The sequence below is a fragment of the Syngnathus typhle genome, linkage group LG9 (genome assembly GCF_033458585.1).
Source record: "Syngnathus typhle isolate RoL2023-S1 ecotype Sweden linkage group LG9, RoL_Styp_1.0, whole genome shotgun sequence".
In the NCBI taxonomy this organism is placed as follows: Eukaryota; Metazoa; Chordata; class Actinopteri; order Syngnathiformes; family Syngnathidae; genus Syngnathus; species Syngnathus typhle.
The window spans coordinates 10,307,644-10,332,120 of NC_083746.1; the positions used below are offsets into that span (position 1 = coordinate 10,307,644).

At 46.9% G+C, this 24,477-nt stretch overlaps 1 protein-coding gene across 1 annotated transcript in view; it reads left to right on the forward strand.

Annotated features, from left to right (window-relative positions):
- The first annotated feature begins 587 nt into the window (after positions 1–587).
- The window catches only part of lrp2a (low density lipoprotein receptor-related protein 2a), a 30,827-nt gene continuing 6,937 nt past the window's right edge, over positions 588–24,477 (forward strand). Inside the window, exons 1-56 of the mRNA XM_061286463.1 lie at positions 588–705; positions 3,789–3,896; positions 4,051–4,173; positions 4,326–4,442; positions 4,754–4,864; positions 4,950–5,063; positions 5,187–5,303; positions 5,851–5,994; positions 6,258–6,377; positions 6,443–6,571; positions 6,923–7,092; positions 8,664–8,887; positions 9,209–9,415; positions 9,495–9,697; positions 9,763–9,903; positions 9,997–10,200; positions 10,513–10,705; positions 11,066–11,191; positions 11,276–11,406; positions 11,482–11,619; positions 11,697–11,978; positions 12,060–12,299; positions 12,368–12,487; positions 12,699–12,815; positions 12,934–13,314; positions 13,462–13,476; positions 13,737–13,985; positions 14,368–14,579; positions 14,656–14,840; positions 14,909–15,137; positions 15,318–15,495; positions 15,622–15,750; positions 16,093–16,259; positions 16,357–16,500; positions 16,595–16,704; positions 16,781–16,958; positions 17,021–17,234; positions 17,297–17,536; positions 17,646–17,834; positions 17,924–18,856; positions 18,936–19,101; positions 19,165–19,323; positions 19,402–19,691; positions 19,774–19,974; positions 20,314–20,556; positions 20,639–20,764; positions 20,838–20,957; positions 21,459–21,590; positions 21,675–21,876; positions 21,944–22,239; positions 22,330–22,996; positions 23,065–23,235; positions 23,316–23,539; positions 23,650–23,827; positions 23,902–24,098; positions 24,173–24,418. Coding sequence (XP_061142447.1) covers positions 642–705; positions 3,789–3,896; positions 4,051–4,173; positions 4,326–4,442; positions 4,754–4,864; positions 4,950–5,063; positions 5,187–5,303; positions 5,851–5,994; positions 6,258–6,377; positions 6,443–6,571; positions 6,923–7,092; positions 8,664–8,887; positions 9,209–9,415; positions 9,495–9,697; positions 9,763–9,903; positions 9,997–10,200; positions 10,513–10,705; positions 11,066–11,191; positions 11,276–11,406; positions 11,482–11,619; positions 11,697–11,978; positions 12,060–12,299; positions 12,368–12,487; positions 12,699–12,815; positions 12,934–13,314; positions 13,462–13,476; positions 13,737–13,985; positions 14,368–14,579; positions 14,656–14,840; positions 14,909–15,137; positions 15,318–15,495; positions 15,622–15,750; positions 16,093–16,259; positions 16,357–16,500; positions 16,595–16,704; positions 16,781–16,958; positions 17,021–17,234; positions 17,297–17,536; positions 17,646–17,834; positions 17,924–18,856; positions 18,936–19,101; positions 19,165–19,323; positions 19,402–19,691; positions 19,774–19,974; positions 20,314–20,556; positions 20,639–20,764; positions 20,838–20,957; positions 21,459–21,590; positions 21,675–21,876; positions 21,944–22,239; positions 22,330–22,996; positions 23,065–23,235; positions 23,316–23,539; positions 23,650–23,827; positions 23,902–24,098; positions 24,173–24,418 — 11,014 coding nt within the window. The 5' untranslated portion in view covers positions 588–641. The remainder of the gene's footprint in view (positions 706–3,788; positions 3,897–4,050; positions 4,174–4,325; positions 4,443–4,753; positions 4,865–4,949; positions 5,064–5,186; positions 5,304–5,850; positions 5,995–6,257; positions 6,378–6,442; positions 6,572–6,922; positions 7,093–8,663; positions 8,888–9,208; positions 9,416–9,494; positions 9,698–9,762; positions 9,904–9,996; positions 10,201–10,512; positions 10,706–11,065; positions 11,192–11,275; positions 11,407–11,481; positions 11,620–11,696; positions 11,979–12,059; positions 12,300–12,367; positions 12,488–12,698; positions 12,816–12,933; positions 13,315–13,461; positions 13,477–13,736; positions 13,986–14,367; positions 14,580–14,655; positions 14,841–14,908; positions 15,138–15,317; positions 15,496–15,621; positions 15,751–16,092; positions 16,260–16,356; positions 16,501–16,594; positions 16,705–16,780; positions 16,959–17,020; positions 17,235–17,296; positions 17,537–17,645; positions 17,835–17,923; positions 18,857–18,935; positions 19,102–19,164; positions 19,324–19,401; positions 19,692–19,773; positions 19,975–20,313; positions 20,557–20,638; positions 20,765–20,837; positions 20,958–21,458; positions 21,591–21,674; positions 21,877–21,943; positions 22,240–22,329; positions 22,997–23,064; positions 23,236–23,315; positions 23,540–23,649; positions 23,828–23,901; positions 24,099–24,172; positions 24,419–24,477) is intronic.

The following is a 24,477-nucleotide window of genomic DNA, read 5'->3' on the forward strand; positions in this document are numbered from 1 at the left end:
ACAAGGTCCCAAAGAAAAGGACACAGAAAAACACGCTAATAAACCTTCCCCTATGTCCAAGTTTGTGTTGTTTGGTTGCCATTGGAAACCACGTCATGGCAACAGGTGGCATGTAGTATCACATAACGGCCGCTACGTGGCGTCCTCCAACTATCAATTTACAAACAATAGCCCGTCTGGCAAGAAAAACACATGATGACGACAGAACTTCCATTAGAAGAACTTTATTAATGCCCATGATAATTATATACTACTGTGAGGGTTAATCCAGATTTATATTTTGTACAACATAGTAATGTCCATCTTTTTACTACTCCTCATGTAATCACTGTTTAATATCTTGTGCAGTCAATTGAGTGAAGTCTTTAATCTCTCCACAGGACTAAAGTGCATAAAAGCAGTGATGTAAGGTTAGTAGTCATGGGAGCTGCATATCATTATGCAGATTCCACAGCCCGCCTTGAGGGATTTATCCACAGGGTTGGGGGAGCGGCTGTCCTGCACTTTGTGCACGCCCCTTTTGATCAAGTCGTGGGCCAAGGAGCCTGGTTCGAGGAGAGCCAAGAGCATCCCAGACCGCCCCCCCCTCCAGTTCCTGCAGCTCCTCCATCTACAGAGCGGAGCTGGACGCACCAGCCAGAATGTGGAGAGCGGTGCCACTCCAACTCTTTCTCCTCTTATTCTGCTGGTTCTGCCAATCACAAGGTATGTCTTGTTGCTTCTTGATTTATAATGCATTGATATCACTTGTTGCTGAAGTTGTTTCAGTCTACGAGGCTTATCTGATTGCAAAGATGCAACCAATTCCAGACAGTCTCTTGATGAATGAGAATGATAAAAACACAACTTGAGAATGATGGAAGGCGATTCTCAAGTGAGGAAATGTTGACCTGCAAAGAGTAAAATGAAGTTTACCACTCAGTGTGTTATTACTTAAAAGGTTGAGCACAAAGCCCCCCTCAGTCAGAATGGAAGTTCTCCTGAAGGAACTTTTGCCTGAGCTTTACTGTTGCTAGGTAACAGAACTGAGCATGTGACTTACAATCTGTAAGTACTAAGAGGTACCGGTTAAAAAAGTTCATTTCGGCGAGGCGGACTTTGAGCCGCACGCCGCGAACTTTAAGTCGAGGAACCGAAGTGATTTTTGCGACAAGGCCGACCGGGACATCGGGAATGCTCCACTTAATAGATTTGCGTTTGTCTCTTGTGTTTGTAGCCCAGCTAGATCCTGCTTCTCAAATTGTAATCTGCTTTCTTTTTGCTCAACCCTTAGGATGTAAGCTTCTTAGTGTGAATGTGGCTACTAATTACACTGCAGCTGCTGTAGAATGGAACCATTTCTACCTTGGTAAAAGCTTGCCGAGCCTCAGCTTGGATACGCCCTGGAATAAACCGCATGATTTCACCTCAGTGGTTATGTGACAGACAAAAATAAATGCTTAATGGTCGAAATGACGATGCGTTGACAGTAAAAGAATGAATAATGTCCTGGATTTTGCTGACATTTGAGGTTTAAATGATGATTCGTGTGACTTTATCAGCATGTTTGTCTGACTAGTGTTAGCTACACCTGCACTTATTACAACATATCCGTTTCAAAAGCGCAAACATAATTACGACAAGTTTTGATTTGATACAACATCATTCACATGTGATTTGGGTGGCCGAAGAGTTACTATTTCACATGAGTGTAAATAGTTTGTTGTAATGAGGTCATGGTGGGAGGCGGTTGTATTGTATTGTATGAAAAACACCTTTTGTTATGTTCAAACTTGGACGGCGCGTGCATGTTAAACCTAAGGAGCCTAAATCTCTGTACAGCCGTAACATTGCTTTACAAAACAGGCGTTGTCACAAATGTTTTTTTTTATTAATGCCTGATAAGTTTCCGACAATGCAGCTGTCTTGTGATCACTTCATTTCTCATCAAAATTTGCATACACTCCCTCCAACCCCTCTAAAAAAATGTTGAGGATTTTTCAGTTCCAACTAAATGAAGGCTGTCGGTCCACGTTCCATTCAGGGATCCCCTCGCCGGTGCCAAAAGCAGTCAGGCCTTTCACTGTTTTGTTTGGAGCACTAAGCGCCAAAGTCACTTGTTTGGCAATTGACTGCATTCTGCTGCGTGCATTTCCATATGAAACGGGCCGCGGCACTTTGCTCCGACAGGGTGGACAGCTCCGGCGTTTCATGCAAGCCAGCGGACGTTTTCTTTGCAACTCAGTGGGTGCCGAGGCCTGCGCCAAAACAAGCACGGTTGGCCAAAGCTTAACCACGCCGTAAAAGATGTTTCAGGGGTCAGGTGCGGTTTTTCCATATATTCAAACACACACACATACTAGCCTCTTCTCTCCATCAGGGTGACACTTCCACTTATGAGTTTACATCCCTAGCGGCGCTTCTTTTGTGCCATTGTGATTCCACAGAGGGGTTTGGGGAGGGGCTTCATTGGAATGAAAATTCCTCTAATGTTCTTCTCTTAGAATAGTGGGGCATTTTTGCCGCAGTGTCGTCTCCCGCTGTGGGTTTAAGTTGCAATAAGAAAAGACAAGGCCGGACAAAAGGGAAAGGAAAACACTGAATTACACGCAAAAAAAAAAACACTCATTAAGTTCTAAAACGTGTAGTGTTGGATCTTGAAGACAAAACCTGAGTGAGTGGATTTATTTTTTATTATAGTATAATCCATAAAAGTATTTTGTCAAAGTGGCGGGCTGCTATAGATTGCGAAAAAAACAAAACAGTAATACATGATAATCAATCATTAAAAAAATTATACATAAGTTGCAGGAAACTTGACTACCATTTTTGTAACTAATTTTGAGAAATATATACACACACACAGGTTAGGGGAACCCAAAACTTTTTTTTTATTATATGCTACGTTATTGACCACTTGATGACAGCTGACAACCCAGCCCAAAATTATGCAGTCAAGAAAGACACGGGACAAAAGGTCAAGTTCATTCCTAATGGGCTTGAGGTCAAGGCTGTCCGTTCCTTCCCCACCAAACTCATCCGAAGCTGCTTCATGGACTTTTTTGTTTTGTTGATTGTCTGAGATCAATTTCCTCTGACACCATTCACCAATTCTCCTCAGTAATAATCAAAATACAAGGACAATGTGTGTCATAAATCAAGTCAACATCGATGGAAATGCGCATTCCTGTTCAGATAGTTGTGATGGAGTGTTCTGACACTCAGCTATGTTGCTTGAATCAATCCCCTCCCACTGGCAGATGCCAGAGAAGGCAGTGTCGTGGTACCTTATCTCCACAGATGCCACTCATCGGAAACATCAAAAGGAGAGCTTGTATGAGCGCTGAAGAGGATTGCGTAACATCCTGGGAAAGGGGGTGGGGGGGTGGATGGCACGCTTGTCTCCACCACTCATCAACGCCGCTAACAGCACGTTTCATCACACTCCTTTTTCCATTACTTATAGACTAATTAGTTAGCATTTGGACGTTGCGCTTCCCTTTTCGACATAAACTAGATCATTCCAAAAAAAATTCCCCCCAAAATGTCACTCTTCACAGCCTCTTTCCCCTCAACATTATCCTCTTAAGCAACTCACCTGTTTAATCACTGTGCCACTTTCTCGTTATTACTGCGTTATTTTCACTTTGTGTCAAATAGTGTGACATCGCAAACAAATTCCAAGAAGAATACTTCGTCTCATACGGATCATGTTAATTGAAATTAGTTTTATGCGTCATGATTATTCAAACATAATTGATAATGATAAATATTCTGACATCGTTTTTATAAGTGTAATGTGTATGTAGGATGTGAACTGGGGCAGTTCCGCTGCGGGACGGGCCGATGCATTCCATGGGATTGGCACTGCGATGGGACTTCAGACTGCACGGATGACTCTGATGAACAAGAATGTCGTGAGTCATTTATAAACCGACTCAACCTTGACAATTGAACTGCTTTGTTTTAATTACTCCCTTGCTGAGTGCAAACTGATATCTTAATGTCAGAGTATATATTATTTTTGTTTTGTAATTAGCCATCCAAAATGTGTTCATCTCTGTCTTACAGCTCAGATAACTTGCGATGACAGTCACTTCCAGTGTTTGAGTGACGGCGAGTGTATCCCCGGTGTGTGGATGTGCGATGATGAAGAGGACTGTGAAGATGGGTCGGACGAGAGACTAAACTGTCGTAAGTTTCACTAGTTTTGATTTCACCAAAGGCACAAAGTCCACAATGTGCTTGCTAAATGCTAACATTAGCCAAAGATGTCCACCCTGTCATTGTCAGGCATCTCATATTTTGTTATTTGCATGTACTAAATGTCTCCGATCTGTCCTCAGCTGGGAGAACCTGCTCCAGTGGACAGTTCAGCTGTAGCAACGGGCCGTGCGTTCCGACCGAGTACCGATGCGACCACCTATCTGACTGCACCGACGGCTCTGATGAGAGAAACTGCGGTAAGCATATTTTAACACCACCCTCCTATGGCATTTTTAATCAATTTGTTCAGATTAAGAGGCTCGCTAACGGACAGAACGAGCCACAATATGCTTCTTGTCAGAGTTTGATTGCGGATTCCTCGGTGGATTAGTCAAGCTGAAGTTGAACCGCTATGCCGCTATTGTCCCGGCTGGCACGGTGCACTCGAATCACTATGAATCTCACAATTGCAAGAATGTGGGCTGCAAATGCCGTTGCGCCAAGCTTTTCACTTGCTGTCAGGTTGACGTGTGCATTATGTTGTTCAAATGATGATCTAATCTGGCAGATTACCCAGAGTGCACAGAGCTTCGATGTGCTAATGGTGCCTGCTACAACCGGACGCAAAGATGCGATCACATACTTGACTGTCGAGATGGCTCGGATGAGGCAAATTGCAGTAAGTCCGTTTTGGACCTTGATGGCAAAGCCTTAAAAGTGTGACGGGCGAGTTACACTAAACTACATTTTTTTTCTTTCTTCAGCACAGCACTGCAGTGGAGGCCTGTATCCATGTCATAACGGGATGTGCATTCCTCAACGTTACATCTGCGACCACGACGACGACTGCGGGGATCGAAGTGACGAACTCAATTGCAGTAAGACGCCCCTTCTACTTTCCCAAACCAGGTCATAAAAATAAAGCCCCTATTTTCTAACTTTATCACCAACAGCAGTTAGAATTCTTGATCTGTTTTTGACCGCTATTTATTCATTTTCAGCATATCCTTCATGCAGGGGCAATTACTTTACCTGCCCCAGCGGTCGCTGTATTCATCAAGTGTGGCTTTGCGATGGAGAAGATGATTGTGAAGACAATGCAGATGAAAAAGGCTGCGGTATGACTGTACACCAGTTATCATATACACCATATAGACAAAAGTATTAAGAAACATGCAAATGATGCCTCCAGGAAAGCAAATATTAAGTTGATGCAGGCATTGCTTTTTTTACTCTCCTGTGTCTGCAAGTCCTAACGAAAGTTCACTAAACTAATAAAACTGTAGCCTCGGTTTGATGAATGAATCTTCTAAAAGGTGTCTTCCCATGTGAAGCGAAAGATTGCATCTAAAGTTTGAGGCAACTACCAAGCTGCTTTTCCTGTGCTCCTCCAAGTGTGTCATTCAAATGGCTCTTTGTGCCCCCCCACCACACCACCACCACCATCCCCCAATTCCACCAGAGGCCTTTAGAATTTATCCACATGGCTGTGAAGAGTGTGTGTTTTTAGAGGATGGGCTGCAGAAGCCCCCCGGGACCCTCTCAGAGTTCCCTCCAGTGATTTAAAGTGACAGTCCTTACAACTGACAATGATGTCACCACCACAACGACGTTTGTTTTTCTTACCATGGTTGTATTAACAAATATTTTTTTTTTATTTAATAGAAAATGCAGTGCACGAGTGTTACCCAGGAGAGTGGCCATGTCCATCTACTGGTGTGTGCATCTCCATGAATCAGCTATGTGACGGGACGCCTCACTGTTCTGAAGGAGAGGACGAAAGCAACACCACTGCTGGACGCAACTGCAGTTAGTACCAATGCAATCTGTCCGTCTGTCTGTCTGTTATCACCCAGTCATGTGTGTCCTTGTTCAAGCATGCCTATGTCAGCCCCTCTTGTCATTTCAAAACAAACCTGAGTCGGCATTTTAACTCGGTGACCGGACCACTCTATGGTGTGTGAGAATGTGCACAACCAGAAAGATTCACTTCTTCTCCACACTGACTAGTTTACAAGAAAAAGCTACACTCCAAATATTTTCAAAATGTAAAGGTTGCTCATATTTGCTAGGTGTCTGGAGATGTTCTTCTCTGAGTTGTGAGCATCGCTGTCATCCTTCTCCGGATGGAGGAACTTGTTCCTGTCCTTCCGGCTACACCGTCAGCAGCAATGACAGTCGCTCGTGTATAGGTACATCTTTCGTTCATGTATTAGTGCAACTGCCCTTGCATCATATTTCTTTCTTTCGATTTAAGACTTTGACGACTGCTCAATGTGGGGCGCGTGCGACCAGCTCTGCGAGGACCGCGTTGGTTCTCATCGCTGCAGCTGCAGAGAGGGCTACATCCTGGAACAGCACAGACACTGTCGAGCCGACACCTCGTGTAAGTTTCCTCTCCGTCTTCCACACAGTGAGCTCTTGAAATCTCTGAATGCACCGTCAAAACAATGTCCATTAGCATACCCCCCTTTGCCTGTCGACGACCCCCGCGGGCTGCTTTGCTGAGCGCATGTACTCCTTCCCTGGTGCATTGTTGCATGTACATTGTTGTTTCAGTAAAGACTCTTTTGCTTTGTGTACTCCAGAGGTTGACCTCTTTGGCTTTTGCTTTTGTGTTGAAAAGCACTTCACCTTTCTAAAATAACATGTCGCATTCTGTAAAGTCTCCGCTCCTTGCACACCAGATCCTTTTCTTTAATGACCCAATTATGGTTCTGTTGTTCTGTTTTTGCAGCCGGAGTCCCTTCCTTGGTGTTTTCCAATGGCAGAGACCTACTAATAGGTAACATCCATGGCAACAGTCTTCGCACTTTGGTACAATCGCAGAACAGAGGAGTCGCAGCGGGAGTGGACTTTCATTTTGAGCGCCGTACGATCTTCTGGACTGACACCATTCAGAATAAGGTAGCGGCGTCAATGATTCAGCACTACTTAACTTGCTTTCGGCGTTTCACTCTCACTTACAATCCATTTTGACACCGTAATTGTATGCTAAGTTCTGCACTATGAGCATGTAGATTCCATTGTAGCTTTGTCGAGTCAGGATAGAGAATCACGCTGTAGCACCTGTCTGGCAAAGTCTTATCGTTAATGTAAAGTCTTTCGGAGTCACGCGTCACCGACTGTGGATTAAATAGTCATGCCGCATACAAGTTATCGCTTGAAATATCTGCGAGGTTGATACAGTAATTAAATGATGGCCACTGGCTCCTGTGCAGCGGGGTCATAATGAACGGGAAGCTCTGTAAGATGTGGAGAAAAAAAAATCCCATGTGTATTATCTTTAGACTTATCTGATAAGGGCAGCTATGATGGCCGCATACCAGGGTGCAATTTTGTAATACAAGCTCGCTTGAGTAATTACGCTGTATTTGTTTTCAGCCGTCCCGTCGTTCCAAACGCATTCTTCACCGCTAAAAAAAATAAGGAGGGCAGCCGCCAGGTTGATGGGCCAGGGTACATCTTTTAAAAGGGATCTTTGTATATTAAACGGCTTTGTAGCTTCGTGATTAAAGTAGCCAGAGTGCAAGCAGGGCATGTGAATGCAACCAGAGAGGCGAGACACCCACATCTACAGTTTCTCTTTTTCTAACAGGCCAGTTTGGTGACTCAGGAATATATAAATGAAGGGCTATATAAATAAAAATGACTTGACTTGACAAATACTTTTTTTTAAAGATTATATTTACCGTTTTTTTCCATGTATAATGCGCCCCCATGTATAATACGCACCCTAAAAATGGCATGTCGATGCTGGAAAAAAGCCTGTGCCCATGTATAATACGCACCCAAATTTTGACTCCTACTTAAGTCCGTAAACGTAAAATTATTTCAGAAAAAAGATCATCTTTGGGAACAACCGGTTGTTATTCTGCCGGTCAGTATCACTGCGCATGCGCTAGCAAACTCGATAGCGAAGAAATGTTTCGGATTTGTGTAGGGTACATTGTGACAGCAAACGAGCAGGTGATCGAGCAAGCGTCTGATACGAGAGCATTGTGTGGTATGGAGCGTGTTTGAAGTGAACAGCAGAGAAGAAAGGAATAAGGCAAAGTGTTGTGAAATAAAATATTCCCTGTAATACGCATTTAGGTAGAGAACTGAACTCTCGCTCTTTATATAGCTCAAAATAATAATAATAATAATAATAATAATTGTACCCATGTATAATGCGCACTCCAGATTTTAGGACAATAAATTAGTTAAATTTTGCGCATTATACATGGAAAAAAACGGTAATTAGGTTACTGGTGTATGTTTTTTAGGAAGTACTTTTTTTTTCATTAAAAACACGCTACAATTATTTGAGGGGGTTGATTGTAACCACTGTGAATTAAAGGCGTACTTTAAGGCACCGTTGTATATTACGACAGTTCACTTTAGTCCCCTTTTTTGTCATAGATAATGATATAGTATCGTCATTCATGAAAACAGTGATCACCTAGACCACTGACAATGCCGTCTTTTGTGTCCAGGTGTTTTCTGTGAACATGGACGGGTCCAATTTGCAGGTGGTTTTAAATGTATCAGTTGACCACCCCGAGAACCTGGCTGTGGATTGGGTGAACAATAAACTATATGTGGTGGAGGCCAGTGTCAACAGGATCGACATGGTGGACCTGGATGGAAGTAACCGGGTCACGCTCATCACCGAGAACTTGGGTAACCCTAGAGGACTGGCGGTGGACCCCACTGTCGGGTACGCACATCTTCCCACCTTACACCTGTCAGTACACTACCTGTTTTGTGCTCCATTGGGACAGAATAATACGTGCGCTTGCGTCTGCGTGAGATGAGCAGATTGCCTCTGGTGGATTAGCGAGACGTAATGTAAGTGATGACCCTAATTGTAATCCAATTCAAGGGAGGCAGAACCAGGTGGCGACTAATATATTGCTCATTTTAAATGAGCCTTTGAGGTTTAGTAGATTAAATGCAATAAGTGAGACAATGTGCATATTCTGTTCATCGTCATTGTTCATTTTTATAGGAGATCTAATTCCAATGTCCTCCTCCACAGCTATATGTTCTTCTCTGATTGGGAAGCTCTCAACGGACAACCTGGTCTTGAACGAGCCTACATGGATGGAAGCAACCGTTACGGGATCATCAAGAGTAAACTCGGCTGGCCAGCTGGCATCACGCTAGACATCGAGGCCAAGCGCATTTACTGGGTCGACAGTCGCTATGACTACATCGAAACGGCAACCTACGATGGTCTTCATCGGTAAAGATGACATTTCATTTCTTGTGTTGGTCTTCATATTGGTATTCGTGTCAATCAATATCTGCAATATTTTGAATAGAAAAACTGTCGTCCACGGAGGTGCTGTGGTACCGCACCCGTTTGGGATCAGCCTATTTGAGCAGTACGTGTATTTTACCGACTGGACAAAAATGGCAGTCATTAAAGCCAACAAGTTCTCAGACACAAGCCCTCAGGTGGTCTACGCTACATCCCAGACGCCACATGGAGTGGCAGTCATACATCATCTCAAACAGCCAAACGGTGAGTGTACATTTTCAAGGATTTTCACTCATTCACGTTCTAATTGTTGTTGTTCTTTTCTTTAGTGGCGAATCCTTGCAGGACAAACAACGGCGGGTGTGATCAAATCTGCGTTTTGAGTCACAGGAGCGACAACGGAGGCTTAGGCTACCGATGCAAGTGTCGCATAGGCTTCGACTTACACACCGATGGCAAGAAATGTCAGGGTAAGAGGAAACATGTCCCGTCTAATAATGTGCGGAACGTATTGACCTGGCTAATCCTCTAATATGGCGTGCGTTCTGATTTCCTGACTCCAGCCGTGAGGCAGTTTCTGCTTTTCAGCAGTCAGATGGCCGTGCGAGGGATACCGTTCAATCTCTCCTCTCAGGAAGATATCATCCTTCCCATCAGCGGATTACCATCCTACTTTGTCGGCGTGGACTTTAGTGCCGAGGATGACGCTATCTTCTTCTCAGATACGGCTAAAGATATGATCTACAAACAGAAAGTGGATGGGACTGGTGAGCCTTTGCCAATGTTTCCGCCACACGTGTTCAGAATCGGTCCTAAACAAATTTATTGTCCAGAGACTGTTTTAAATGTGGTCAAGGATTGAATTGAAGTTCGAACTACTGTTGTTGTAGAAATATGCAAATCCAGAAGAAAAGAAAGTGCTCCACTGCCCCTGATTAGACATGTTGTTTTTGGAACAGGCCTAGTCTTTCCTTTCCGGTCCACTTGAAGAAAATGCAAACTGACAGCGTATTTATTCAAATGTAGCTCAGCTTTCATGTCTGTGTTAAAGAGTCATCGAACTTCTTTGATCTGTGCAGGCAGGGAGGTTCTGGCTGCCAACAGAGTGGACAGCGTGGAGGACCTGGCTTACGACTGGATTTCGAAAAATCTCTACTGGACTGACCCGCGATACAGGAGCATATCTGTCATGAAGGTCACCGATAAGTCCAGACGGGCTATCATACAGAACCTGAACAACCCCAGGGCAATCGTAGTCCATCCTCTTGTCGGGTAACGCAATAGTATCACGTTACATACAATCTGAAACACATCCATGACATTTCACACGCCGAGCAGCGCTTATACCTATTTGCACAATGTCCTAAAATTAATCCATGGGGAAATTCTTATCCAGCACAAGCTGTTATTTCCAATAGCCTCAAAGTCATAAGGCCTCTGCATCCACATGAAGAGATTAGCGTAGCATGAAGGGCGGTATTGTAGTGGTAATACCAAGCACTGGGTTTACACTACACATCATTTTATTAAAAAAAATAAAAATGGAATTGCAGTGTATTATATTCATTTTACTGTTGTTGCTAACCAGGCTAAATACCTTATTACATCTACTTGTTTATGTGGCTTTTGCAGATATATTTTTTGGACCGACTGGTACCGGCCAGCAAAGATTATGAGAGCTTGGGGCGATGGCTCACATGCCCTGTCTATTGTAAACACCACTCTTGGCTGGCCTAACGGTCTCGCTATTGACTGGAGGTGAGTCCTGTAAAAAGACTATTCCAATTGTCGGAAAGCTGAATTTATTTTGCTCTCATACCTGATATTTTCCTCTCCACACAGCGCTATGCGTTTGTATTGGGTCGATGCCTTCTTTGACAAAATTGAGCACAGCAATTTCGATGGACATAACAGGCTTGCTCTGGACCGTGTCAGTCAGATGTCCCATCCCTTTGGCCTCACCATCTTTGAAGGTACTTGTTAAACATTTCACGTGAAATAGTTGGACAGCATTGGTAATTCTATTTGAGTTTATCGCTCCTCTCTAGGTTATGCGTATTTCACCGACTGGCGCCTGGGTAGAATTGTCCGCGTCCGCAAGACCGACGGTGGAGAGATGGTGGTTATCCGAAGAGGGATCAGCCACATCATGCATGTCAAATCTTTCAACTCCAACTCTCAGATAGGTCAGTGTGTTTCTTGACCGCTCAGTCATATTGGCTCCGCCTCTTCTCATCCTGTTTCTCGCCTTCGCCCATTGCAGGTTCCAACCCGTGCAACCGGCCGGCAAATCCAAATGGGGACTGTAGCCACTTTTGCTTCCCGGCCCCGGACTCCCACAGGGTGTGTGGCTGTCCGTACGGCATGAAGTTGTCCCCCAACCAGCAGACGTGTGTGGAGGACCCTTCCAGCGAGCCCCCAACGCTGCAGTGCGGCGCCAACTCCTTCTCCTGCGGCAACAGCAAATGCGTCCCAAAGAACTACCGATGCGACGGCGTTGACGACTGCCATGACAACAGCGACGAGGCCCACTGTGGCGTCAACAGTAATGTTTAACTTTCAACGGCAAAACAGTTTTTCAAGTTGCTCCTTCCGCTCCCGTACAATGATCTTTTTTTCTTTTTAGACGTCACATGCTCCCCCTCTGCGTTCACCTGCGCCAACCAGCGATGCGTGGCGGCTGCGTGGCGCTGCGATGGCCACAACGACTGCCTGGATGGCAGCGACGAGTCCGATTGCCCGACGCGTGTGGCCGGAACCTGCGCGGCCAATCAGTTCACCTGTGCCAACCACCGTTGCGTCCCGCTCACCTGGCGCTGTGACACTGACAACGACTGCGGTGATGGTTCAGATGAAGCAGACTGCCGTAAGTTCACGCTTTGATTTGCCCATTTGTAGTGTGGCTGTCAGATTAAATGCAATATTTGTTAACAGATCAGAGTAGCACATGCCATTCAGACCAATTTCAGTGTCCAGACCATCGCTGCATAGCACCCAGTTACGTCTGTGATGGCGATCGGGATTGTGTGGATGGAGCAGATGAGCAAGGATGCAGTGAGTAGTTGTCGGCCATTCATCAAAACACCAAACTGGACATTTCTACCCATATGTTACTTTCCACACTCGCCTGGAGCCTCCGTAAAACCAAACAAGCACTCGCTTTGTTTGTTGAACTCATTTCCGCCGTTACACAACAACGTATAGAAGAAATACGAGCCGAGCTTTACCAAATACAAGCTTTACCGTGCTCAACTGGATTTTGCAGTCTACAACTGTACCGTGAACGAGTTCAAGTGCTCCAGCGGTCACCAGTGCATCAACTCCTTCTACCGATGTGACGGAGTCTTTGACTGCACCGATCGCTCAGATGAGCAAAGCTGTCGTAAGTAAATGAAAAAAAAAACAAGTTGTACAATCCTTGTAGTGCCAGTAAAGAGCTAAATAAAAATTCTATCTTAAAACAAAAGAATAATAAACCAGTGATGTATTTTGTTTCACAGCGACAAGGCCTCCCGGGATGTGCCATCACGAAAGCGAGTTCCAGTGCCAGTCAGATGGCAGCTGCGTGCCGTCCACATGGGAGTGCGACGGTCACTCGGATTGCGAGGACGGCAGCGACGAACACCACGCCTGCCCGCCTCGCACCTGCCCGTCCTTGCTCTTCCGCTGTGACAACGGCAACTGCGTGCTGCGCAGCTGGCTGTGCGACGGCGACAACGACTGCAGGGACATGAGCGACGAGCGCGACTGCCCCGCCCCGCCTTTCCGTTGCCCGAGCTGGCAGTGGCAGTGCCCCGGCTACAGTATGTGCATCAACCTCACGGCGGTTTGCGACAACTCTCCCGACTGCCCTAACGATGCAGACGAGTCTCCGCTCTGCAGTAAGTCTCTTGAAACGTAGCCCAGGTATCATTTGGCAATACGTCTGTCTTTGCGTTGCGTTCAAATCATGCATGTGTGTGATTTGACTTGCGTTAACCTGAAAATGATTTGTGATTTTCCTTTCTCGCTTTTCTCACAACTTTCAGACGAGCCTTTGCCAGGTAGGAACAAAAACTCAATCATTTAGTAGAAACAGAACTGATTCATTAATAGCGCTTGTAGCGCTCTGCCCAGGCCAGACAAAGTCACACACTACAAAATTATTTTTAAACACTTTAGGAGTTATTAATGTATTTGGTTTTGGCAATATCTTGCACTAATTGTAGATAATGATCAATTTCATGCATGATATTCTTCAGGGATTCACATATGCAACGGAATTTCTGTCTGATTTGATTTTTATTTCATTCACCCAACTTAGATCAGGAGAGCTGCTCTGACAACAATGCCGGATGCACCCACGGCTGCATCCAAGGGCCCTTCGGGGCCCAGTGCACGTGTCCTGTGGGCTATCAACTCACTAATGACTCCAAAACCTGTGAGGACATAGACGAATGTCATCCTCCCGGCCTATGTAGCCAACACTGCTTTAACGAAAGAGGCTCTTTCCGCTGCCACTGCCACGATGGTTACACTCTCGAAGAGGACCAGCGAACCTGCAAGGCCTCGGGTAACAACCTTGAGTATACCCTGCTGTTTATTCTCCACTATTTTAAAGCTCAAGTAAAAGTTTGAAGGAATGAGCTCAATTCCATGTCTGCCCTTACCGCTCGGATTCCTTTGGATAAGATAAATAACGTATATGTCAGTCAGTGTTCATCACTAGTGTAATTAGCGCATTATCGTCAACAAAGGGCTGTTTATGGGGAGCGTGCCTCTTGCACATAGATAACCCGCTGAAAGGAATTGTAACATAATAGCTCTCATTATTTGGACAAAAGTGCATTCCCCAAGGGCAGACATTTGAGAAGAGTCTATTTACCAGGGTTGAGTGGACACGCACAAGCTAACAAGCGCTTCTATTAGCATGAGTATATGACGTCTGTTAACAGATTCCCGTCAAGCCTTCTTGTTGGTAGCCAGTCGAAATCATATCGTGCAAGATGACATCACCGCTCGACCCAACGTGGTGCACTCGCTGATCCGGGACGGACGCAACATCGTGGCCCTTGACTTCGACTCGGTCAATGAGCGAGTGTACTGGTCCGACACAAGCCAGGACAGGATCTGGAGCGCTCATAAAAATGGCAGCGATCGAACCGTGGTGAGTTTTTAATCGATTTGAGTCGATGGCTTGTCTTAAAACACGTTGGCTTAAAATTAAAGATGTGTGTCGACAGATATTTGACAGTGGGGTGACTGTGACAGAGAGCCTTGTTGTGGATTGGGTGGGCAGGAACCTCTACTGGAGCGACTACGTTCTGGAGACAATTGAGGTTTCCAGATTAGATGGTAGTCACCGGACCGTGTTGGTCAGCGAGAACATCACCAACCCCAGAGGCCTGGTGCTGGACCCAAGAGACAGGTCAGAACCAGAGCCAACGCTAGCAAAGCTCTCTCTGTGCTGCGTTTCTTCAAATTGTTCTTTTGCAGTGCTCACCTGATGTTTTGGACGGACTGGGGGAGGAACCCCCGTATTGAGCGGGCCAGCATGGATGGCAAACTGAGAACCGTTATCATAAGCAACAAACTGTACTGGCCCAACGGTCTTACCATCGATTATCCCAACAATTTGCTGTACTTTGCTGACGCCTATTTGGATTTCATAGACTACTGCGATTATAATGGCAAGAATAGAAAACAAGTCCTGGCCAGTGACCTGGTGAGTCCTTGACTTTGGTGACATACGTATCAGACCATGCACCTCATTGGCAAAAATATTGGGTCATCACTTTCTTTTAAATGAATCAGAAGATCAATCATAAACATTATTTTGGGTTGAATGTTTTTAACACTGTTTTCTTTTTCTTTCTTTGCAACTCTCTATTTTAAAAAAAAAAAGGTTCTTCAACATCCCCACGCAATTACCATTTTTGAGGATTTTGTGTATTGGACCGACAGATACATCAATCGCGTGATGCGAGCCCATAAATGGCATGGGGAGAACCAGACAGTGATGCTGTTCAACCTTCCTCAGCCCATGGGTCTTGTGGCAGTGCACCCGGCCCGACAGCCGGCAGGTATGACCGACCCATTTTACTCACTTGGTTTAAGAAGTGACGCTGCACTTTCCTTTATGATGTCATCTTAGAGAGGAGTAAACTGTTGCATTTACACTCATTTATTGTTGTGTGATTCATTTATAGGTAGCAATTACTGCTCCCAGAACACCTGCACTCATATTTGCTTGCTGTCGGCCATTGGACCACGGTTCTACTCATGTGCGTGCCCCTCAGGGTGGACCCTGGCAGCCGACCAAGTCATGTGTACCAAAAGTATGTATGGTGTCTGTCTTCAGCCAATACCTAACTGTATTAAGAGGTTCCATACTTGGCTATTTTGAGACAAGGAGCTTTCAGTCCAAGGAGTTTCGTTGTGTCGACAGCTCCGCTCATCTCAGGTTTCAGCAGATGAAAGCCAATACGATCTCCCCAGAGGCCAACGATTATCCACGAATGAAATTGCTCCTTAACAACTGATTGATTCTAATCTGTACTGACTAAGCAACTATGAATTTGGAGCATACTTTCCCTCATCAGTAGATGATAAGTCTCAGGAAACCGTGTTATAGAAAGAATGTATTTATATTGTGCTTATTTTTCATTTGTTTTTTGTAGTTGAGGATCCTTTCTTGGTGGTGGTGAGAGACAGCATCATTTACGGCATTTCCTTGAATCCAAACGACATGAGTAATGGAGCAATGGTGCCCGTGGCTGGGCTTCAGAATGGCTATGACGTAGACTTTGATGACCATGAACAGACTCTTTACTGGGTCGAGCACCCCGTGAGTTCCGGTCCATAAATTCCACGCCCAGTCACTTACTGGTTCTTCTGTTTTTGCTAAACATGCACAGTGACATCATCATCAACATCACTTTCAGGGTGAAATCCACAGAGTCAAGTCAGATGGTACCAACAGGACAGAGTTTGCCCCCGCGGCTCTTTTAGGATCTCCTGTGGGCCTGGCCCTGGACTGGATCACAGAAAACCTCTACTATACCAATCCGTCAACACAGTCGATTGAGGTGAGACGATTAACGCAAACTTGAGTTTGTTTCATTATCTTGAGCAATTGGGGACCCAAAAAAGTAGAAATGATAAAACCCATTGCTGGGGCAGGTTTTGAAGCTGAGAGGGGAGTTCCAGTACAGAAAAACTCTCATCACAAATAACGGCTCACCAAATGGTGCCGGTAGTCCTGTTGGCATTGCTGTGGACCCGGCACGTGGGTAAGCGCTTTTTAACAACAAGCCGTCCCCATGTACACCAAGCCTATGACCTTCATCCTTTATATATTTTTTTAAGCAAACTGTACTGGACCGATCAAGGGACGGAGAGCGGCATCCCCGCCAAGGTGGCATCTGCAGACATGGATGGTTTGAACCCTGTCATTCTGTTCACCAATAACCTGGACCACATTGAGTTCCTCACTGTGGACATTCAAGAGAACAAGCTGTACTGGGCTGTCACAAGCAGCGGCATGGTCGGTCTTAACTCAAACTACACGTTTTGCTCATCTCAATCACTAACAGTGACTGTCCGCAGATTGAACGTGGAGATCCAGATGGGACCAATCGCGTCACCGTGGTGTCAGGTCTGGCTCACCCCTGCGGTGTGGCCGTCTATCAGAACTTCCTTTACTTCACCGACCGTGACTTTGAGGTCATAGAGCGCGTAGACAAGACAACAGGCTCCAACAGGGTTGTGCTACGGGATAATGTGTCTGGACTCAGAGTTCTGAAAGTTCATTTCCGAGACTGTGAGTAGACAACATGTTAATGTTGCTAGTAAATTACTGATTGTTGCTCTTGACATTTTCAGCCTCTGCAGGCACAACCAATGGCTGTACCAACAACACGATTGCGTGCGAGCATTTATGCTTGCCTCGACCGCAGGGTCTCTTCACGTGTGCCTGCGCCACGGGCTTTAAACTCAACGCCGACAACGTGACCTGCGCCCCTTACGGGTCTTACGTTGTCATCTCCACGCTGTCCGCTATCAAAGGCTTCAGTCTCGAAGGGGTGGACCATGCTGAAGCTATGGTGCCAGTGGCAGGGCGAGGTCAGTCATTGTGGTCAAATGGAAGTCTATAAAAAATTCAAACTGATGATTTCCAAAAAGGAAAACAATTGTAGGCCTCGCTTGTAATGAATTAATTTTGTTCTTTCAGGTCGTAATGCTTTACATGTGGACGTGCACATGGCATCTGGTTATATCTACTGGTGTGACTTCAGCAGCACGGTTACAGCACAAAACGGGGTCAGAAGAATCAAGACAGATGGCTCGGGATTACACAGCGTCGTGAGCAGTGGCATAGGACGCAATGGCATACGAGGAATAGCGGTGGACTGGGCCGCAGGTATGCTGTTTTATTCTTTGCGTCACTCCCACCGGAAGCTTGACCTGATGCAAATTTAATCGTTTGGCTGATTTCTACCTTGTACCCAGGAAACCTTTATTTCACCAACGCCTTCCTGACGGAGACATACGTTGAAGTTCTTCGGCTGAATACTACTTTCCGAAGGGTACTGTTAAAAACCCAGACGGACATGCCGCGCCACATCGTGGTAGACCCTCGGAATAGATACTTATTCTGGGCCGACTACGGCCAGAACCCCAAAATCGAGCGAGCGCTTTTGGATGCAAGCAACCGCACGATTTTAGTATCATCTGGAATCGTCACCCCACGAGGTCTCGCTCTGGACCAAGAAACTGGATACGTCTACTGGGTTGATGACTCTCTGGATATGATTGCCCGAGTCAGCCCCCAAGGAGGGGAGACGGAAGTCGTGCGCTACGGCAGTCGCTACCCAACTCCTTACGGAATCACCGTGTTTCAAGGGACTATCATTTGGGTGGACAGAAACCTCAAGAAGGTTTTCCAAGCAAGCAAGGAACCCGGCAGCGCTGAGCAACCTACTGTCTTAAGAGACAACATAAACATGTTGAGAGATGTTACTATTTTTGACCGGCGCATGCAGCCGTCCACAGCCCAAGAGCTTCACAATAACCCCTGTGTGGAGGCCAACGGAGGCTGCGCCCACTTCTGCTTTGCCTTGCCAACCGCCGACTTTGGCAACGCATCCAGGAAATGCGCTTGTGCCTATGGGAATCTCGCGGGTGATGATGAGAGCTGTGTGGTGTCAAAGGATGATTATCTCATCTACACCACGGAGAGCACGGTGCGCAGCCTACGTCTCGATCCAGAAGACCACGCCGTGCCCTTCCCAGTGGTCAATGTGCCACGTACTTCGGTGGCGCTGGATTTTGACTTCACCGACCAAAGGGTCTACTTCACTCAGAGTTCGGGCGCAGGAGCTAGCAAGATCAGCTACATCAGTTTGTCTTCTCCCACTTCAACTCCAGTGGCGGTTGCTTCAGGTAGTCAACAGTCTTCCTTTTTCTTTTTTTTTCAAGACACGGAATGTCTAATGTAGTTGTGGTACATATGATGCGACAGATCTTGGGGCTCCTGACGGCATCGCGTACGACTGGATAAATCGACGGATTTACTACAGTGACTATGCTAACCAAAGCATCAGCTCAATGTCTGTGAATGGATCTCAGAGGACGATTATCGCACACGTGTCCAGGCCAAGAGCCATCATGTTGGACCCCTGCCGGGGGTAAGGCTTTCTTGCATTTTGAAGTTTTGAATTTTTTTATATGAATCCTGTCTTGTTGGACAGATACATGTATTGGACGGACTGGGGAACCCATGCGAAGATCGAGCGTGCTACCTTAGGTGGGAATTTCCGAAAGGAGATCATCAACAGCAGTCTGGTGTGGCCCAATGGACTGAGCTTAGACTATGAAGAGGAAAGGCTGTATTGGGCTGACGCCAGCTTGTAAGATCAGACAAAATCAATTTATGTATTCCAACTTGGTCTTCCTCACTGCCGTTGTTCTTTTTGCGCCGCCATCAGACAGAAAATTGAGCGATCTTCTCTGACCGGAGCAAATCGGGAGGTCATTGTCAGCACGGCCATCTACCCGTTCGCCTTGGCGATGTTTGACCAGTTCATATACTGGACTGACTGGAACACACGGAGCATCTACCGGGCCAACAAACACGACGGCTCCGACCAGACGGTAATGATTCTGAACCTTCCGTCTCGGCCCATGGACATCCATGTTTTGGCCAGCGGGAAGCAGCAGCAGTGTGTCAGTCCTTGCGAGCAGTTTAACGGAGGCTGCAGTCATATCTGCACACCAGGTATGAACATTGTTATTATTGTCTTTGCGAGCATGATGTTAAATGCAGAAAAAAAAAATTCAATAAAATGTGATCCTCTTAGGGCCCAATGGAGCTGAGTGTCACTGTCCATTAGAGGGGCACTGGTACCTGGCTGACAATAAGCACTGCATCCCTGATAACAGGACTCGGTGCCAGCCGGGTCAGTTTACTTGTCTGAATGGCCGCTGCATTCGTGCCCAGTGGAAGTGTGACAATGACAATGATTGCGGAGATGGCAGCGATGAGCTGGAGAGAGTCTGTGGTAGGGACTCTTTACATTTGTCAACTTCCATATTTGGGGGAGTTTCTGATTAACCTCACTGGTAGACCTCTTTTTACTAACAAGCCCTGTGTGTCTCTTTGCTTTAAAAATAATTGCTTCTTAGGAATCAAGACTGATTTCAACTATGTAGGTGTGTATGCTTACAAATTCATTTAACAGGCTCCTAGCGACAAATTGATACTAATCACAAGCACTTACATCTTTGCATGCAGTCCCTCAGTTCCTGTCATCATTCATAGCCTTGTCAGGTAACGTGAGAATTTGTGTGCGGTAAAAGTTGTTGAAGGTCTCTGAGAGGTCCCACATTTCATTTGTTAGCCTTCCACACATGTGATTCCACCGTGTTCACGTGCGGCAACGGGCGATGCGTGCCTTACCACTACCGCTGCGACCACTACGACGACTGCGGCGACAACAGCGACGAAGTGGGCTGTCTGTTCAGGCGCTGCGACCCCAGCGCAGAGTTCACCTGCAACAATGGCCGATGTATTTCCAAGGAGCACGTTTGCAACGGCATCAATAACTGCTACGACAACGGCACCTCAGATGAGCAAGATTGCCGTGAGTCAATTTCGAACTTTCATCCAAATGCCAATTTGTGTATTCGTGTCATTCATTCAGAATGAATGAACTGATTATTTAGCTGAGAGAACATGCCAGCCGGAACACACCAAGTGTCAGTCGACCAACATTTGCATCCCGCGCTCGTACCTGTGCGACGGAGACGACGACTGCGGAGATATGAGCGACGAGAGTCCGACGCATTGCGGTGAGTTTAACACCGACGCGACGATTTCATTCGTGACGCTGTTCGAGTGATGCCTTTTACATTTTCCCCCCAGCTACATCCACATGTACCCAGAGCGAGTTCCGTTGCTCCAGCGGTCGTTGCATCCCCGCCCACTGGTACTGTGACGGAGGGGCCGATTGTGCCAACGCCTCTGATGAACCCCTCTCCTGCAGTGAGTGTCACACAACTCATTTACCCCAAAAGCCTCTAATGGCCTTTGCTGGCTTTGTGTGTCTGAACTCACCATCATCACACCCCCTCCCCCAGTTTTTTGTGTGTTTGTGCCTGTCCGCCCATCGAAGAAATGGTGAGTGATGCAGCGGTGTGTGCGGTGTATCTCTTTGTTGACGAGGTGCTCAGCCAGGCCTCCTATTGTGTGTTGGATTCTACTGTGGCGCACCCCCTCCAAACCTCCTTTTGTCCTGTGGGGGTTACACAGCTTCACGTTGGCTTTTGTTTGGATAGCTCACCATGCATGGGAATGTGGACTTACCAGGGCTATTTTGGTAGTGTTGGAATTTCTTCTCGAGATATTTTCAACACTTTAAATTGGTAAATAAATGTGTCTAAATATCAGACATGAGGATGGACCAAGAGTATGAATTTCTGAAAAAGTGATCATATCTGGACATGCATATCAATTTTCAATTGGGTGTACATTTTGTCTTTGTAGCCACATTAGCCAGGACGTGCAATGCAGATCAGTTCCGGTGCGATGATGGCAGATGCATCGCCACCTCCTGGATTTGTGACGGCGACAACGACTGTGGTGACATGAGCGATGAAGACCAGCGGCACAATTGTGGTACGCACCATACTATTTATCCCCATTATCGGGTCATCGCTGTTCAAGCTTTTTCGAATCAGCTCTCTCTGTGATTGCATCCAGCCGACCGTGCCTGTTCCAGCGCAGAGTTCACTTGCGCCAACAACCAACCGCCTCAGCGCAAGTGCATTCCTCAAGACTGGCTATGTGATGGAGACGCCGACTGCGCGGATGCGCTGGACGAGCATCAGAATTGTTCGCGGAGATCCTGTGGAGTCAACGAGTTCACCTGCAGCAATGGCCTCTGCATACGTAGCTCCTACAGGTTACACCAAATCACCTCTTTTCCCGTTGGCGTTATGACTTCCTCATGTTGCGCTATTCTAAATTAGGTGCGACAGGCGAAACGATTGTGGTGACAGCAGCGACGAACAGGGCTGCGCCTACCAGCCGTGCCAGCAACACCAATTCACCTGCCAGAACGGCCGATGCGTGTCGCATGACTTTGTCTGCGACGGGGACAACGATTGCGGAGACGAGTCCGACGAACTGGAGCACGTGTGCCACGCCCCTCCGCTCACTTGCCCCCCGGGAGAGTTCACATGTGACAACGGACACTGTATCCCCTTGAGCCAGGTGTGTAACCGGGACGACAACTGCTCCGACAACAGTGACGAGAAAGGATGCGGTAAGTGTGATGAAGATTTACCCGCTATATCACCTCAGTTCACTTCTCTCTAAAAATATTCAATATTTTTTGGTGTTCGTGTCATCCCAGGTATCAACGAGTGCACAGATCCATCGATCCATCACTGCGACCACAATTGTTCAAACACAGCCACCAGCTTCATCTGCACATGTCGCCCGGGCTACCGCCTCATGTCCGACGGGACGACGTGCGACGATGTCAACGAGTGCGTGGAGACCCCCAGCGTGTGCAGCCAAGTGTGCGAGAACACGGTGGGCTCGTACGTCTGCAAGTGCGCCCCGGGCTTTCTCCGAGAGCCGGACGGGCGCAGGTGTCGCCAAAACAGCAACATCTCGCCTCACCTCATCTTCAGCAACCGCTACTACCTCAGGAACCTGTCCACAGATGGGCAGGCTTACTCGCTAATCCTGCAGGGCCTGACCAGTGTTGTGGCCATGGACTTTGACCGCGTGGACAAACGCTTGTATTGGATCGACGTGAGCCGCAGGGTGATTGAAAGGATGTCCTACAATGGCAGCAACAGAGAAGTGGTAGTCAACGGAATTATGCACGGCGAGGGCCTTGCCATCGACTGGATCGCCAGGAAGCTCTACTGGGTGGACAGTTTCATGGATTGCCTTTTAGTGTCAGAACTGGACGGACGATTTGTGAAAAAACTGGCTGAGCACTGCGTCGATGCTAATAACACTTATTGCTTTGAGAACCCCCGAGCCATCGTGTTGCATCCCAAACAAGGGTGAGTAGAAGAAATGGAACAAAGAAATATAACGGGTTGATTGTGATTCCGATTTTTCCTCTGGTTAGTTATGTTTACTGGAGCGACTGGGGTGACAAAGCCTTCATAGGCCGAGTCGGAATGGACGGAACCAACAAAGTAGCGATCATCACCACAAAGATAGAGTGGCCCAATGGGCTCACCATAGACTACACCAATGACAAGCTCTACTGGTCCGACGCACATTTGAACTACATCGAGTAAGTCCATATTCTCTTCTCACTTCCAATAAAAACTTTAAACCTCCCAATTTCAATCCGTCTCCATTTTTTTCCCCCAGGTATTCGGATTTGGATGGCCACCACAGACACACGGTGTACAACGGAGTTTTGCCTCATCCCTTTGCCCTGACCGTGTTCGAGGACACCGTCTATTGGACGGACTGGAACACACGAACGGTGGAAAAGGGAAACAAATATGACGGCTCTGGTCGCCAGGTTCTGGTCAACACCACACACAGACCGTTTGATATTCACGTGTGCCATCCTTACAGACAGCCCATTGGTGAGTTCAGCTGATGCTATTTACCCAGACCTAAGTGCAGGTTTAGATTACCAACTTGTATTTGTCCAAGTGAGATTGATCGAACCTCCCTTTGCTTCTTCCTCCGGTAGTAAACAATCCTTGTGCGGTGAACAATGGAGGTTGCACTCACCTGTGCCTCATCCGTCACGGGGGGCGGGAACACACTTGCGAGTGTCCCGATCACTTCCTGGCAATGCAAATCGGAGGAGTGACCAGATGCCTTCCCATGTGTACCAGCACGCAGTACAGATGCGCCAACAATGAACGGTTTGTCACCTATCTTTCATCATTACGCAAAATCATGCCTCCAACAAGGCCTTGAAATGTTGCGTCATCGACAGTTGTATTCCGATCTGGTGGAAGTGTGACGGTCAGAAAGACTGCAGGGACGGCTCGGACGAACCCTCTACATGCCCCTCGCGCCACTGCAGGCTGGGCCACTTTCAGTGCAACGACGCCAACTGCACCACTCCGCACTCGTTATGCAACGGCAAGCGGGACTGCCACGACGGCTCCGATGAAGACGCCGTTTTGTGCGGTTAGTTGCGCTTCATTTCAAATTTGCTCCCATCTTCGACATGTCACTCAAACTTCACCGACGTCACCTTCCAGCGACACACCAATGCGAACCTCACCAGTGGCAGTGCGCAAATAAGGAGTGTATCCCTGAGTCGTGGCAGTGCGACGGCGAGGACGACTGCGGCGACCGCTCCGACGAAGACCCCTCCCATTGTTCCACCAGGACGTGCCGTCCCGGGCAGTTCAAATGCCGCAATGGACGCTGTATCCCCCCAAAATGGAAATGTGACACCGACGATGACTGCGGGGACAACTCCGACGAGCCTCTGGAGGAGTGCAGTGAGTGAGGTTTGACCTTTTTTCTTTCTACACTGCCCAGTATGACACACTTGCATTTT